The 17,194-nt window shown below is 39.4% G+C and overlaps 2 protein-coding genes across 2 annotated transcripts in view; both read left to right on the forward strand.

Annotated features, from left to right (window-relative positions):
* SYAP1 (synapse associated protein 1) overlaps positions 1 to 11,934 on the forward strand; it is a 35,040-nt gene extending 23,106 nt beyond the window's left edge. The window contains exons 7-9 of the mRNA XM_048861828.2: positions 7,903 to 7,961; positions 8,897 to 9,044; positions 10,808 to 11,934. Coding sequence (XP_048717785.2) covers positions 7,903 to 7,961; positions 8,897 to 9,044; positions 10,808 to 10,935 — 335 coding nt within the window. The 3' untranslated portion in view covers positions 10,936 to 11,934. The remainder of the gene's footprint in view (positions 1 to 7,902; positions 7,962 to 8,896; positions 9,045 to 10,807) is intronic.
* LOC125641613 (uncharacterized) lies at positions 11 to 5,684 on the forward strand. The gene is made up of 2 exons (XM_075131543.1): positions 11 to 4,675; positions 5,100 to 5,684. Exons 1-2 carry the CDS (start codon positions 4,111 to 4,113, stop codon positions 5,627 to 5,629), a joined length of 1,095 nt encoding a protein of 364 aa, XP_074987644.1. The 5' UTR covers positions 11 to 4,110; the 3' UTR covers positions 5,630 to 5,684.
* Positions 11,935 to 17,194: the final 5,260 nt, after the last annotated feature.

Below are 17,194 nucleotides of genomic sequence, written 5' to 3' on the forward strand. Positions count from 1 at the left end.
ACAGAAAGTATTTGTTTTGAATAAGCAGCTCACTATGAACAATCCACTCTGTCACATTTCTTAGTATCTATATGCATCAGATGACCTATACGTTAGTTTGCAACTTGCTTGTACCATATACAGGAGGCTTCTTGAAAAAGTGTTTCAAAAACAGATCCCTCTTAAGATAAACTTAGAGGGTTTTGGTTTTTTTAATCTACTGATTCACTGTAAATATTGCCCTCTTTTCTATGTATAATTAAAGAGAGGCTGTTTTCATTAAAAGAGTGCTGAAGTTGATTCAGGTATAGATACATCATTAAAATGTACTCAGTTTATTTAAAAAAAAAAAGTTAGTTTGAGGTATTACTACACATTCCACCTAGTTCTTCTTTTAAATTTGGTGTTTTATAAACACAGTAATCTTGGCTGTAACAAGTAAAGGTTGTTTTTTTTTAAATCAGACAAGTGGGTTTTTTTAAGTTGGCAGTATCCCTTTAATAGCTTTTTTTCAGGAAATATTTTTGTATTTTAGTTTTTGTTTTTCAGATTATTTGATTAAGATGTTTAATTTCTCTTCAGCTTTGTTTTTGAGGGGAAAAAAATCTGTTTTAAACTTCTAATATAGGTGCTGATTTTTCTATATATGATATGTATCCTTTAAAAAAGATACCCTTGACCCCACCTTCTTCAACTACTGTCTCATCATCTCCCATTCACCTCTGAATTCGCTGAGTGCACTACCTACAACCATTGCCTGAAGTTCAACGCCTCCATCTCCAACCTTGAATCCCCTCTAATCTGTTTTCCACCCTCTTCACTTTGCTGAAACTGCTTTCACCAAGGTCTCTGCCCCCTCTTGGCCAGTTCTCAGGATCTATACACCATACTCATCCTCCTTAACCTCTTAACCTACTTTTTAAAATCATTTATGATGATTTCCTCCTTGAAACCTCATCCTCTTTTGGCTTTCACAGCTCTGTTCTTCTCTCAGATGTGTGACCACTTCTTCAGTGTCTCTTTCAGTGGGTCCTTCTCTTCTCTTCCACTTTTCATGGTGGTCCTGAGAGATCTGCCCTTGACTTCCTCCTCTTGTCCATCCACGCTCACTCTCAGTGCAATCTCATCTTCTCAAATGGTTTCAACTGTCTTCTCTGCCAATGACTCACAAATCTACCTCTCCAATACAAACCTGTCTCCCTCCATCCAGTTCTGTATCTCTGCATGAGGCTGGATGTCTTGTCATCAACTTAAATTTAGCATGGCCAAAACCGTGTACCACATTCCTCCCTACTTCCTTTTTTCTCCTTTACTAACAACATCATGATCTACCCAGTTAATAATACTTGTAAACTGGGTGGTATTACTGACTCTCCCCTCCATCTAGCCCTATACATCCAGGCCATGACCAGATCTTAGGGCCTCTTCATCTCCCATCTTCACTCCTTTCAGGTCCATTCAGATGCAGTTACTAAGATCATCTTCCTGGTTGATCTCTTTGAACATGTCCCTCCACTAACTCCATCACCGCCACATCAAATGATTTTTGTCTTTATCTTTTAACACCCTTTATGTGTAAGCGCCCCCCTGCTTACTTGCTCTTACCTCTTATCACATCACTTCTCCATTTCACCAAGAAGACTAACCTCAGTTATCTGTTTCTCTCACAAAAACCTTTGTGAGTTCTTCCACAGTACCTTTTATGCATGGCATACGCCCTTGAACTACTCTGTGAAGCTACAGTATTCCTTTATATCCCTCTTCAAGTCTCCCTCCTGCCATCATGCCTGTGAGAAACTGCCAACTGATAACAGCTGGGAAGATAGTCTGGTAGACACTTCCAATATTTTGTTGATTTTTTTTTCAGGTTATTTTATTTTTAAGACATCTCAAACATCTAGCTACGTACCTCGCTGGCTCTGTAAATATGTATTCTTTCTATTGTTTCCCTTGTCCTCTGTTTCCTTTTCCTTCTGACTGTTCATTACATTCACCTGTTACAATTTGTCTTAAATTATATTATGAACTCTTTGGAAGCAGAGATAGTCTTCTGTTTTGTGGTTTTTATATTGCCTACCACTGTAGATGCTACTGTAATCCTGCTACTGACTTTTTAAACTTGTACATAGTATAAAGTTTGGATTTTTAAAGTTTCCCTGGTTCAGCAAAAATGTATTCTCTGGTTATTGGGTTCCACTTTTCTTGTTACTACTAAAAGTCCTAATTTAATTTTTGTTTCTATATCCTGCTGCTTCATAAAGCTAGCTTCAGCAAATGAGGAGTCACTGCTAATGTTATGGCTAATTAATTGGGAACTGAAATGAAAGAATTTCTGACATTTAACAAATTTACACAAAGTGTCTTAGATCATAAGCTCTTTGGTGGAGTGTCTGGGTCATTTATTTGTTCATTCAGTGCTTAACACACTTGACTGGAGGCTCAAAGTATGCAATAGAAATAGTAATTGCTGATTTAAAATCTTGATCTTCTGTATCAGTGTAAAATTTTGTTCTGTAAGGAACCCTCACTCCTAAATTTGCACTGCAACTTCTCATGACATTGTTGCAGGAGTTCTGCCCACTTTCTAGGTCTAGGCTTTTACATTTGCATTTGAAAGAGAATCCTTAATTCGCAAGGCTATAGGAGACAGGGTACTCTGCAACTTGCTGAAATCTAAAAAGACTTCTGCAAACAAAATAACACCACAAGTGGGAGGGGTCAGGAGGAATATCCCATTACCTTTCAGCAAAGTGGAGAGGGCCATCTTCTGCTCTGTCTCCTATGTGCTGGAGTTCTTCTAGCTAAGGTTAAATAAAGGGGCTGCTCAATGGCCTTTCAGTGGTCAGGCAACACTCTGGAGAACATTAGGTATTCCACAGAGGGTTTTCTAGTTGGATCCCAATCCTAGTAACCAGGTTTCTCAGTATGGCTAAGAATATTGCTGCTAGACCACAGCTTGTTGGAATATAAATTTGAGTTTTCAGAGTCTGCTTTTCCCATTTCGATTTTCAATTAAGTTGACCTTTTCTGAGGCTATTTCTGCACTAGGAGGCTGGAATAACTAGTAGCACTTTCTTGTAAATCGCTCTTCCTGATATTTCACAGGCAAAAGTTTCTGCACAAAGTCAACTCTCATTTTTATAGAGATCACTGCATCGCCTCTCATTTTGTCCCCATCTGTTCTCTCTCTCCTTAGGACCTGCTGTGGCTCAAAACCACTTCATATTTTATTAGTCCAGAACCCAGGATTTTCTCAGATTAAATTTTGCTCATAACAAAGAAGCTGTTTACCTGAATTAATAGAGCCTTATGTCGCACAATGGTTGGGTATCCTTGCCTTTTAAGCATGAGGGTCCCCTACCTTAGAGAGTAGGTCATTTCATGGGCTAAAAGTGTCTCCCTCTGTGGTGATGGCGTGCTAGGCAATAACTGGGTTGCAGGGGCCAGTCTACATCTTTACTTGACATTACCAAACTGATATGATTGGATGCAACTTGGAATGCAAAATACTAAGGGCTGTGATCCAAAATGTTTTTCCCTTACCAATCGTTCTGTTTCAGTAAGCCTGTCCGAGGTTGACCTGGAGTTCTAGCATAGCCTAGATTCCAGACTGCTAAAATCCTCTCAGAAAGGGAGATTTTGGATCTTACCTTCTAATTGACTTTGTGAGGAAGATCACAAGCCTGGAAGCCTCACCCAGATACTGATCTATTTAGTTGACTTATTTATTGGTAGGGAGTTTTTTCAGTTTGATTTAGCCAATGTTTCCTTAGGCCTGGTCTACAGTAAGCTCTTATTTCGGAATTACCTGAGTTACCTCGAAATAAAACTGGTTCCGTCCACACGACCAAACCAGTTTCTTCGATTTAAAGGGCTCTTTACTCCGATTTCTGTACCCCACCTCGGCAAGTGGAGTAGCGCTAAAATCGAGACTGCAGTTTCAGGTTACAGGTACTGTGGATGCAATTTGACGATATTGGCCTCCGGGAGCTACCCCAGAATGCTCCCTTGTGACCACTCTGGACAACACTCTGAACTCCGATGCACTAGCCAGGTAGGCAGTAAAAGCCCCGGGAACTTTTGAATTTCCTGTTTGGTCACCATCAGCACAGTCCACCATCACAGGCGACCATGCAGAGTCCACCATCACAGGCAACCACGCAGCCCCAGATTCACAGACGAGCTTCAGCATGTTCCAAACGGGAGGTACTGGATCTCATTGCATGTTGGGGAGATGAATCTGTTATGGCAGAACTACGTTCCAAAAAAAGGAACGCAAATACGTATGCTAAAGTCTCCAGGGCCATGACGGAAAGAGGCTACTCAAGGGACACAAAACAGTGTCGTACAAAAATCAAGGAGCTTGGGCAAGCGTACCAAAAAGCCAGGGAGGCGAACAGGCGCTCTAGGTCACAGCCCCATACATGCCGCTTCTACCGTGAGCTGAATGCAATTTTGGGGGGTGAGGACACTACTACCCCACCACTGTCCGTGGACACCTGCAAGGGGGGAGTAGCACGGAGCGAGGAGGATGAGTTTTTGGAGGACGAAGAGGAGGAGGAGGACAGTGCACAGGCGGCAAGTGGGGAATCTGTTTTCCCCCCTAGCCAGGAACTATTCTTAATGCTGAAGCCAATAGCCTCCCCCTACTCCCAAAGCATGCTCCCGGACCATGACTCTGGAGAAGGCACTTCTGGTGAGTGAGAGCTTGATCAGAGCAATGCAGTGGGGTGGTGGGGGAAACCCAGCCACGCTTGGCTGTTCGTGTTTAGTTTAAAGGGCTCATCCCTGCTCAGAGCCTCATCGGAGCCCTGCAGTGTTTGTGGTGGGGGATGGGATGTTGTGTGAAGTGATCATCCCAGAGAGCCCACAGGCTGCCTGCAAGCTGAATTCTTTGCCTGGCCGCTGCCTGCAAGCTGAATTCTGTTGCCTGGCCGCATGTGATGTCTTACTCATACCAAAGTGGCAGGCACTTCAGTATAAGAGGCAAAATGAGACCTTGTACAGAAAGAACATGTGCTGTATACTGTGAATTGCCTGTTTCACTGAGAAACAGTGTGCCCTTTGTTCTCTAAAATGTATCTTTTAAAATACTACCCTTCCTTTTTCTCCTCCTGCAGCAGGTGAAAATGTTTCAATGTGGCCCCTATCTACTCCGTCCCAGAGGCTGGTCCAGATTAGAAGGCGGAAAAAACAAACTCTGGACTACATGTTTGCCGAGCTCGTGCAGTCCTCCCACACTGATAGGGCCCGGTTGAATGTGTGGAGGCAAACAATTGCGGAGTCGCGTAAAGCGTTACATGAATACAAAGAGAGGAGGGACGCATGCGATGCTGTGGTCAAGCTCATGGGGCAGCAAAATGACGTGCTTCACTGTGTGGTGGATCTAATGCGGGAAAGGCAGCAAGACCACAGACTGCCGCTGCAGCCCCTGAACAACTGCCCTCTCTCCTCCCCAAGTTCCATAGCCTCCTCACCCAGACGCCCAAGAACACAGCAGGTAGGCTACGGGGACCCACACAGTCAACCCCAGAGGATTGCACAAGCAGCAGAAAGCTGGCATATGCTAAATTTTTATTTGGTTTCTGATCTTGTCCTTCCCTCCTCCTCCACCCCCATATCCCAATATCCCCCTCCCACTCCCATCTAGCTTCTGATTTCTCTGTGTTTTGTGCAACAAATAATAAAGAATGGTTTCTAAACAATTGTGACTTTATTTCCTTTAATATATATATATATATATTTATATAGGGGGCAGGTAACTTTAAGAGAAACAAACACAACTCTCACACCGTTCTGGCCAGTCGTGAAACTGGCTTTCAAAGCTTCTCTGATGTGCAGTGCGCCCCGCTGCACTCTTCTAATCGCCCTGTTGTCTGACTGTGTGAAACTGGCCACCAGGCGAGTTGCCTCAACCTCTCACCCTGCCATAAACGTCTCCCCCTTACTCTCACAGATATTGTTGAGCACACAACAAGTAGCAATTACAATTGGAATATTGGTTGTGCTGAGATCTAACTGAGTCAGTAAACTGCGCCAGCGCGCTTTCAAACATCCAAATGCACATTCTACCACCATTCTGCACTTGCTAAGCCTATAGTTGAACTGCTCCTTACTACTGTCCAGGGTGCCTGTGTATGGCTTCATGAGCCATGGCATTAAGGGGTAGACTGGGTCCCCAAGGATAACTATAGGCATTTCAACATCCCCAACAGTAATTTGCTTGTCTGGGAAGTAAGTTCCTTCCTGAAGATGCAAGCGTCATGCACCTTTCCCGGCCATCCCACGTTGATGTTGGTGAAACGTCCCTTGTGATCCACCAGTGCTTGCAGCTCCATGGAAAAGTACTCCTTGCGGTTTATGTACTGGCCGCCCCAGTGTTTCGGGGCCAAGATAGGGATATGTGTTCCGTCCATCTCCCCGCCGCAGTTAGGGAACCCCAGCACATTAAAGCCATCCACTATGACCTGCACGTTTCCCAGAGTCACTACCCTTGATAGCAGCTGGTCAATGATTGCATTGGCTACTTGCAGCACAGCAGCCCCCACAGTAGATTTCCCCACTCCAAACTGATTCCCAACTGACGGGTAGCTGTCGAGCATTGCAAGCTTCCACAGGGCTATGGCCACTCGCTTCTCAACTGTGAGGGCTGCTCTCATTTTGGTGTCTTTGCACTTCAGGGCAGGGGACAGCAAGTCACAAAGTTCCATGAAAGTGGCCCTACGCATACGAAAGTTTCTCAGCCACTGGGAATCATCCCATACCCGCAACACTATGCGGTCCCACCAGTCTGTGTGTTTTTCCCGGGCCCAGAATCGGCGTTCCACAGCATGAACCTGGCCCAACAGCACCATGATCTCCCAATTGCCACATGCTGTGCCGTCTGTGTCCATGTCCTCATCACTATAGTAATTGCGCTGTCATCGCTTCCTCACCCAGTTTTGCAGGTACCCCACATACTGCTGGATAATGCGCGAGATATTTACAATGGTCAAAACTACAGCGGAGATCTGATCGGGCTCCATGGCTATGGCGCCTGCACAGGTAATCCTGGAAAAAGGGCGCGAAATGTAGGAGAGTAGAGTGGCAGCAGAAGCTGTGCTGTTTGGTTCACAGTAGCCGAACAAAGGCTGAAAATGGTTGTCTTCTGTGGCTTTCACGGAGGAGGGTGCCCAGGACAGACAACATGGAGAAGCTTGGAAGCATGGCAATAGCGGGAGAGCAGAGTTGGAAGCGGAAACTGTGCTGCTCAGTTCATGATGGCCGAGCAGCGTTGAGTTGGGGAGGTGGATTCATAGTAGCAGGAGAGCAGCTGTGCACTGTCTGCTGAAAGCAGTATGGCGTCTGCACACCAAGAAGGTGCGAAACGATTATCTGACGTAGCTTTCTGACGACACACACCCAGAAACACCCGCGAGAATGTTTTTGCCCCATCATGCACTGGGAGCTTAATCCAGAATTCCAATGGGCAGCGGGAACTGTGGGATAACTACCCACAGTGCACCGCTCCGACATTCGATGCTCGCCTTGGTACTGTGGACGCAATCTGCTGAATTCACTCTCTTTAGTGGGGACATAGAAGACCGAATGTATAAAATAGCTTCCGAAAATTCAAATAGAATAATTTTGAAATAAGTTCTTACTGTAGACTTACCCTTAGTCTGAAATAATAAGTGTACAACTGCTTACAGAATTTTATCTTAAATTTCATTTTAAAAATAGAATCAATGTAGAAAAAAACATTCTCTGGTTAATTCATTCTTATTTGATAAATATTTCACCCATAACTCAACCTTTAAATATAATGTATCTCCTTTAATAGAAAATTTCCTTGCATAGTTAATACTTACATAGTTTAAATTAGTTCTGGAGATATTTAAGAATAATAAAATATATCAAATTTCTGGTTTTTTCTCTTCCTAGAAACAGTACGGCCCAAAACACCACCGGTTGGAATCAAATCTCAGCTAAAACCTCAAGAGGTAACAATGGTTGTATACTACATCTGAAGTTCAGTGTATGAAATTTACATTTAATGTATGATCACACAAACTGTGAGTTTGAGGTTTTTTGTTATATTTAGAGATAGCAGGTTTGCTTCATAATAAAATATTTATCTGTACAATATTGATATTTCTGGAGACTTCTGCTAAGATTTAACATTATGTCATTATGACACTGAAAACAATTTTGCTTGCCACTGCAGAAATCATAAAGAGAACTAAAGACATTATTCTTAATCTTGGATTGCAATATTGGTGCCAGGAAACTCTTTCAGACAGAGTTGGAGCTATAAATTTACTAAGCAGTAATAACATTTAATACACCATGAGTAATACTTATTTTAAATATAGATTGGTGGTTTTGCCGATATTGTCATATATCTTAATACTAGTAGAACTTACTTTACAACTGAATATCCAAAAAGTTCAGTGTTCAACATCTAATTCTGCAGTCTAGCTACAGCTTTTTCTTTATGGCAGTACAGAACATTAGAGAAATGAGACCAATGAATTCTATTCTGTTAACTAAAACCAGGGGAGAGGTTTCCAGAGATCAATCCTACTATAACTCTCATCCTCTTATGGACAGTGTTTAATTTTTTAACTGCCTCCACAATTAATATAAACATTCTTATTACAATTAAATTAATTTAATCTTTTCACTGTTTTTGGAGATTACTAAACTGAATTACAATTCTTAGTAGAAAAATAAAAAAACGTAACATGGAAATTAGTCCCTTCTTCAAAATGTATATCAAATGGTTTTTTTCTGTACAGGAAGATATGGTAATTGACAAAATAGATTTTTTTAATTTGTATTTGACTACATTAAACTATGGAAGAGAAGTTCACATAGAGTAATGATTGTCAAGTGTGTTTTCCTTTTCGAATGATCAAAATTTATTTTATTCAAGGACGAGGAAGAGATTTCTACTAGTCCAGGTGTATCAGAATTTGTTAGTGATGCTTTTGATGAATGTAACCTGAATCAGGAAGACCTAAGGAAGGAAATGGAACAATTGGTGCTTGGCAAAAAGGAAAAAAAGACCTCCATAGTAGAAGGTAAAACAAAAATTAAAGCTAATAAAGTAAATAGCTTTTTATACATTTGACTACATTCATTCTCGGCAATTTTAAAAAAAACTGTAATGTTTACTGAATTTCAAAAGATAGTAGTAAGGGTTTGCTAGACTTGGAATAACAGAATAATTTGACTGAGCCTTGTAAAATTCTACTCTTACTAAGCAAGTAACTTTTTGACAACCAAGTCAAAAAATCATCATGTCATCATAGAAGATTACATGTTTTGCTTGACTATTTCTGGAATGCCTCACTGCAGAAAGGACTAATCACTATTCAAGCAGTCTCTTGCATGGAATACTAGTAACAAAAAAAAAAATGTTCTGAAGAAACAATCAACTTTACAAGAAGTTCTGCTATGAAAAAATGACTGAAAATGACAGAGATTCTCATTTTTTCTTAATTCCCATCTCACATACTTGATTGTAAGTAAAAGGTTTTTTGTGTAACTGCAATCCTTGCAAACTCAATGTGGGATCTGAAAGTCAAGCTGCATTTTCCTTATTGTACATCATCATCAACAGTAAAGATTTTACAATCCAGATTATGGTTTCAGTGATACCTGTACCTTAAATGGAGTTACATAAATTTAACAAATCAGAAATTACTAAATAATTTTGAAGATGATGAACAAGAAGAAATATAATTCAATTGTCTTAGCATGGCTCTGTCGAGTTAACAGAAGTAAAAAAGCAGAAAGTTTAGTCTTAGTATATGTGACTGAATATACCACAATAAAATAATCTGACATTTTTTACATAATCACTTTTTAGAGTAGAATTGTAGTCCAGATGTTCAGATGCTGTGAATATTAGTCTGAAATCAGTTATTTGCAAGATGTTGCAACCCCAAATTTAATAGTTTGTAGGTTTAACCTTAAAAATACACTCATATGCATTTTCCTGAATTGATTGAAATTCTTGCTGAGTGGTTTTAATAAAGCTGTCAATATATAGTGTATTTAGCAGAAATGTTAACTCACAATACTGGATGAGACTATGGAATTACCTCCTATGATATCCAGACTCCAGCTTTGGCCAATACCTAATCCTTCAAATGCCAGCCTCTACCCCAGCCACCTTCTCATTACTGACCTCGTCAATTTGAAGGAAGGGTGGCAACATAGGAATGCCTTCTGACTCCTCTTTTGCCCTGAAGTATGCAAGTTCATTATTTTTATCCCTTATTATATTAGCTTGCCTAGCTACATATCTTAATGGAAATAAAATTGTCCATCCCTCCTTCAATTACCCATAGTATTGAATTTTTATCTTTGAAACCAATGAATTCCACAAGCTGGTAACACTTGATAATGGATCATCATTAACTGTAAGGTGTGTAGCATTTTTCATGTAGCATAGCTCTTTTTATTTCTTTTTCTGTAAGAAAAGGTGGGGAGGGGTTGACAGCAGAGAGAGAGACTTGAATTCACACTGTTTATAGTTTGAAAAATCAGCTTGTCTTTGGTACAGGTAGACATTTTGGGTTACACTGAGGTGGAAAAAACATCAAATATAATACATATTTGTCCATTGTTATTACATCAATACTTTATAATAATATATTCTGGGGGCACCCCTCTGTATATTAGTTTTTCATCCACAGTTGTTCCAAAGATGAAATTCTTGAGCTTCCAGAACTCTGGAATGCAAGACATGTAGCCTCAATGAAAATAATCTAGTTCTACATAAACAACATTCTGTACCGTCAAAGTAGGTATTACATATCATTTATCTTCCTTGTAGAAGAGACTGCTGATTGGGAGAAGGAATTACAGCAAGAGCTTCAAGAGTATGAAGTGGTGACAGAATCAGAAAAACGTGATAATAACTGGGACAAGGAAATAGAGGAAATGCTGCAGGAAGAAAATTAACCATTTTCCTGAAATCACTGCAACCTATAAACAATTTCTGAAAACTGACATGAATATCTGCTTTCATACTTGCTTCCAAAATATCTTCGAGAGACACTAACTTAAAATCATTAAAATTCCATATAGGGATGGTACAGCCAGCCTTGCTGTTCTTTGTATGAACAGTTTATGAACGTGATCACTCTTCTTAAAATATGATTGCAGGTGATATGTAATAATCAAAAGTGATAACATTGTCATATGAAATTACTGGTATTTTATTTTAATACGTTTAGTTTGTACTCTTTCTTTAGAGGGCCAAGAAGTGCTACTAGGATGTAGTAGAATACTTGTAAATCTAAGAAAATCTGAAGTTTTAGTCTACAGTCTTCTACGGTGAGGTAAAAATGGGATGTTGTGACTAACTTTATGCATGCAAGTAACTGCATTTCATCATGTTTGCTTTTTAATCTCTGTATGATATTTATCTGTGTACCATTTATTAAGTTACTTGTAACCATTAGCTTTCCTTTATACTTTACTTCCTAAGAGCATATGGCGCCAAAGAATTTACAGGAAATCTTACGAGAATAATTTCCTGATACCAGTTTGTTTTTTAAAAACCTTTACTAATCCAGACTCTAAAAGAAGCACCAATTTATAGTGATGGGGTACAAGTCACTTAACATTTAAATGGTTAAATAATAAGAAGATAATTCTTACTTGCCTTGATCTAACATGTTTCTTTAAACCATCGTGTTACAGTATCTCCTTTCCCCACAGACAGAAATGGTTTGATAGTCTTGTGTCTTCAATGGATAACTAAATTTCATGTCACTGAGAGAATTGCAAAGACTTTAAAAGAGAAGAACTTAATTCTGTTTTCTGGATGAGAACAAATTAAATATTTGTACAGTACTTACTCACTTTTTCTTTATTTTAAGTGCTGAACTTAAATATGTAGACAAGTGTCTTGATTTGGACAACTTTATTAAATACTGTAGATATTTATAAAATTTACTTTTTTTTTACCGTGACTATTGGAATATGACTGATCATGGTTGGATACTTCAAACCTTCTGCAGATTTCCAAAATGTACTTTACTTTCTTGCTGATTACATTTAATGATTAGGACCCCCTGAAAGAAGTTTCTTTTTAAGAACTGAGGTTCCAGATTCTTTCCTATTGCTAGGCACTTGTGTGTCAATTATGGTTTTTCTCTTAAACCCAGCATCCTGTTTACATAAATAAGAAAATAATATTCAATTTGTTGCCTACTTCGAAAGTAACTGTTGTACAAGGTGTCTTGTCTTTTAAAATGTGGTATTATGCTGCCTTTTCTTAAACATTCATGCCACGGGTAACTCCATAATTCTCCGATAGCTTACATTTTGTCATTAAGTTTTAAATTTTTAAGTCGAGTAGGGTGTGGGATTTGATTCATGGAGCCCTTCCCAAACGGAAGACTGAGACTAGAATATCACACCACTAGTAATGGGGACCTGGCCTGGGCTCATCCTGTTAAGATTCTGCTGCTGCTATCAGAATGCTGGGTTCAGACTCACATTATTTTTCGGTTGATAGCATTGCTTTCCCAGGTGATCCTGCAGATTATAGAAAAGACCTGATGACCCGTGTTTTCCTGTCCTGTAATTATGAAGATCTGACTCTCAGCGGCTCCCCCAAAGATATTTCTGTTAATGGGAGGTAAGTTGACAGTGGAAATCTAGATTTGCAGAATCGGAAATGGGGAGCTTTTTGTGGTCCAGATAGAGGGTGAAGTAGATCTGACCTTGGGTTTGCAAGGTGGTAAATAGTAGATGCAGAGTGAAATCCAGATTGAGGGAAATCAGAAAATGCAAGTGGCAGACTAGATTTAAAGAAGAAGTAGAGGGACTTGGATGGAAGATGGCCAAAATTTCATGGGGCATGAACAGTACCTTTTTTAAAAATTGTTTTAATTCTACTGTCAGAGTTCTAATGTTTTCTTTATATTTACATAATACAGTTAACATAATTTCATTACATTTAATATTCTTATCTATGAAGGTAAAAACTGTCACATGGCCTTTCAGAGCTGTACAAAAATAGGTGAACCATGCTGATATATGGGAATATAACAACTAAAATGCCATCAAAAAGCTTGCATTTTCATAGATTCCAACCTAAAAAGTTGTATAAAAGGAGAAATGTGATTGCAAAATGTAAACTTCAAGGCTCTGTTCCTTCAAACATGTATGTGAGTTGAAGTGGTGAAATTTTTTCAGCAAAATTTTCAGGACTGGGTAACTATTCATGAATTTTGGTTGAATTCAGCTAATCATTTTGGCTGGAAAAAAACTGAAAAAAAGTTTTGGGAATATGACTAAAATATTAATTATTTGCTCAGCTCTACATCTGAGTAAGTAGTCTGACTGATTTCAGTCGGGTTATGCACATCCATAAATGTTTTCAGCCTGGGGCCTAAATTTCTAAATTACTAACAACTTTGATAAAAGTTATTTCAAAAAATAAGGAAGACAGTGACCTCTTAAATACAAAGAACCGCATTAACATAACAAACTCGCTAGAGGAAAACACTTTTCTAGAAGGGTATATTACAAATCTAACATGAAAACTGAGTTGAGCCCAGAAATATAGTATGTACTGAATGCACTCACTAACCAGGCTGTAACATGAACAGGCCCCAGTATATTCCAACATCCTGGAACCCACTCCTTGCTCTGCAGAATTGTTCCAAAATCTAATAATTCATTTTTAAATTGTTTCTAGTCCTTGTGTGTTCACATTTTCAAAGGTTTTTTTTTGCAAAGCATAAATTGGTATAGTGTTTTTGTCCTAATATTAACTCAGAGGTGTGAACTGCCCATTCATCTCAATGGGATGTTACCTCTGTGTCCTAAAAACAATTTAAATATCAGCATTAATTATATGCTGATTATTTTAGCAGAAAAACCAGCTAATGGGGAAAAAAATTATCTGCCTCCCATTTCCTGTGTAGATTGCTCCTTGCAGGATTGGGGCCTTCAAGATTACTAGGAAGATAGTGAATACACAAAGTACTGACTATGCAAAAAGTGCTGTCAAATGCACAACGTAAACAGAAAAAAAATAGAGGAATATTTTTGCTCTGAGACAGAATAATAACAGTAACAGATAAAAAATTTTCAGTGAGAAATGGGATTAAGTTGACTGTGAGAGAACAAACAGCTAATTCAGGAGAGATGGGCAGGCTTTTAGGTCCTCAAATGTTCTGGATCTATGTTGCTTATTGAAAAAAATGTGCTTTAATATCAGTTTTATAAATGTTCTAAAAAATTATTAAACAAAATCAAGGAAACATACAACCAAAGCCAGAATATTGTTAATATTAAACTAAATTAAGAGGAAAGCAATACAACTATCAGATCAATAAATCAACAAATTAGTCTCAATACTGGATTGCAATTACATTTTAAAATTAAATAATCAGATTAATACAACAAATTATCCTTATACATTCTAAGAAGGGATCTCAGGAGATCTCTTATAAATAAGGCTATGAATCTGTCACGGAGGTCACGGATTCTGTAATTTTACAAGACCTCTGTGACTTCTTAAAAATTCCAATAATTGAGCCCTGGTTGGCATCAGAGTTTAGGCTTCAGCCCCAGGCAGTGGAAGGGCTCAGGCTTCTCAATAAATTCATGATTTATTGTTCATTGCCCACGTCCTGTCCGTGACTGTTAATTAAAATACCCATGCCTTACTTATAAACCCTAATTTAAAGAATTTTACCCAAATCAAATCTATAACTGGGAGCTGGTTAAAGATTTTGCTACTGAAACAATTATTATCTAAAGTATGAACCACAGCTTCAGAGCCAATTTCAAATCTTCCATAGATTTCAGTCAGTTCTTGTGTAGTGGCTAATCCTTTCCTTGCCTTACTCCAACGGATATTATAAAACGGGCTTTAAAAGAACACCCTGATAAGCAGCAGTTTGTTTTACAAGATCAATTTTCCATTAAACAGTGTTGACTGGCGTTAATTCTGCTACCATTCTTTAATGCTTTACTGACTGAGTTACATATCATCTTTACCATGTTTTTGCCTGGGATTGATATTGGATCAACTGGCCTGCGGTTACCTGGGTCATCCCATTTACCCTTTTTAAATAGTGGCATAACCTTAGCTTTTTGGCAGTTCTCTGAAACTTTTCCTGTTCTTTTTCTTGTTGTTAATCATGTTTATTTCATGGACCAACCAAGAATGGGGCTTCATTGTGCTAGGCACCATATGAATAGAGAGAAGCAGAGAGTTTACAATCTAAATAGACTGGACAGACACAGGGTGGAAAAGAACAAAACACACAGAGTGAATGATGATGGTGGCAACCAAGTGTCATGTTAATTCCATGACTTTTTTTGTTCTAAGACTCATTAAAAATCGACACTAATATTTCAGAGAGTTCCTTGGCCAATTATTTTATTACACTCCAGTGCAAGTTATCTGGTGCTGTTTAATTTTAATAATTGCTGTTTAATATCCTTCCTGGTTACTTATGGATTAGAATATATTTCCTTCTGACTAGGAATAAATGAGTCTGCCTCTTTCCAAGTACAGAACAGAGATACTTATTGGATACTTCTGTTTTTTCTGCATAGGACCTAACTGGCTTACCTGATTCAGAAAATCACTTAAGCATGATCTTAAATGCCTTGCTGATTTGGGGCCCCAAATCTCTGTGCTTTATATCCCCAATTGTAACATTTGTTAGTGTGTGTGTGTCATTTCCCCATGTGTAAAATGGGAATAATATAAGAATGTTGGAAGGATAAATTTGTTGGTGTTTGTAGATGCTTAGATACCATGGAAATGGGGAACATAAGAACAGATAGAAAAATATAGAACAAAGTGAATTTATTGTACCAGATAGCCCCTTCTTTAATCATTGGTTTTGAATTCCTGCCTGGCTGTTTGTCAGTTCTCACAGCTGAAAATCAGTTGCATAGTTCGGTAGAATTCAGAATCCTGGTGTGCCAGAGTTAGATTTATCAATAAAATGTACCCATTGACTAACATTACACGAGTTACACTTGGCAACTCCACATCTGTAAGAACAAAGTGCATGACTTCCTTGTGATCATGCATCAAAACCAGTTTGTTCAGTGTATTAGAGTGAAGCTCAAATTAAGTGGATTCATAAAGGTTGAACACTTAGTGCCTTTGGTGTCAGTAACCACAGGTGCTTCTATTTACAGCAGCTTGATTAATGTACAGTGTGTGGCTTCCCACCTAGATTCTTAGCTATTGCTGCATTTAAGAGGCTATAAAGAAGAAATACAGGTGCTTTCACATTCATGGACATCAAATGTTTCAGTTTACAACTGACGACTTAAAGTTACTTAGGACTTTTAAATACTTATGGTACGCTTTAATGAGTATACTTGAGAGTGTATGTTTACTGCTGTTTACATCAGGGGAACTTACTTTCTAGCCCTTTCCCTATGTAGACACTATAGCAGGGATCGGCAACCTTTGGCATGTGGCCCATCACAGAAATCCGCTGGCGAGCTGGGGACAGTTTGTTTACCAGCAGCGTCCGCAGGTTCAGCCCATCGCAGCTCCCACTGGCTGCAGTTCACCGTTCCAGGCCAATGGGGGCTGAGGGAAGCAGCACAGGCTGAGGGATGTGCTGGCCGCCACTTCCTGCATTCTCCATTGGCCTGGAACAGTGAACTGTGGCCAGTGGGAGCTGCGATCAGCCAAACCTGCGGATGCTGCCAGTAAACAAACTGTCCCAGCCCGCCAGTGGATTTCCCTGACGGGCCGTGTGCCAAAGGTTGCTGATCCCTGCACTACAAGTTTTCATATACACCATGCTTTCGCACCCTAAAATTACAGAATAAAAAGGCAGGCATGTCTCTTGACTAATGATAACAAAGGACAAAAATAAAAAAAGGGGGAAACAAGATACTTAAGATAACAGTAGGTCAGCGTGCTCTTTAGTTCTCATCAGGTTCTGGGCTCTTGCAGAGCAGGAGCTGGAACTGCAAAAGCCAGACAGTGATGTTCCACTGGCACAGTAGTTCTTGCTAGTGGGCCTCCTTCAGGTGCAGGGAGAGACTGGTCAAAGGGTGGAATGCCCTAGTTGTTGTTGATGTGACTTCCTTTTCCCCAGGTGATCGGTCTTAAGGACACTGGAATATTAGTCTTCCCTCAGGTAGTTTGTTGACAAGAAAAGCAAAGCTTCTCAGGCCTTACTCTTGAATGATTATGGTTTGCAAGCTTCGTTCA

Source organism: Caretta caretta, chromosome 1, assembly GCF_965140235.1.
Source record: "Caretta caretta isolate rCarCar2 chromosome 1, rCarCar1.hap1, whole genome shotgun sequence".
Classification (NCBI taxonomy): Eukaryota; Metazoa; Chordata; order Testudines; family Cheloniidae; genus Caretta; species Caretta caretta.

Excerpts from the sequence above, each read along its gene's own strand:
- LOC125641613 (XM_075131543.1), top strand. The coding sequence starts at position 4,111 with ATGCAGAGTCCACCATCACAGGCAACCACGCAGCCCCAGATTCACAGA. Across the intron at positions 4,676-5,099 it reads CTCTGGAGAAGGCACTTCTG|CAGGTGAAAATGTTTCAATG; the intron begins GTGAGTGAGAGC and ends CTCCTCCTGCAG.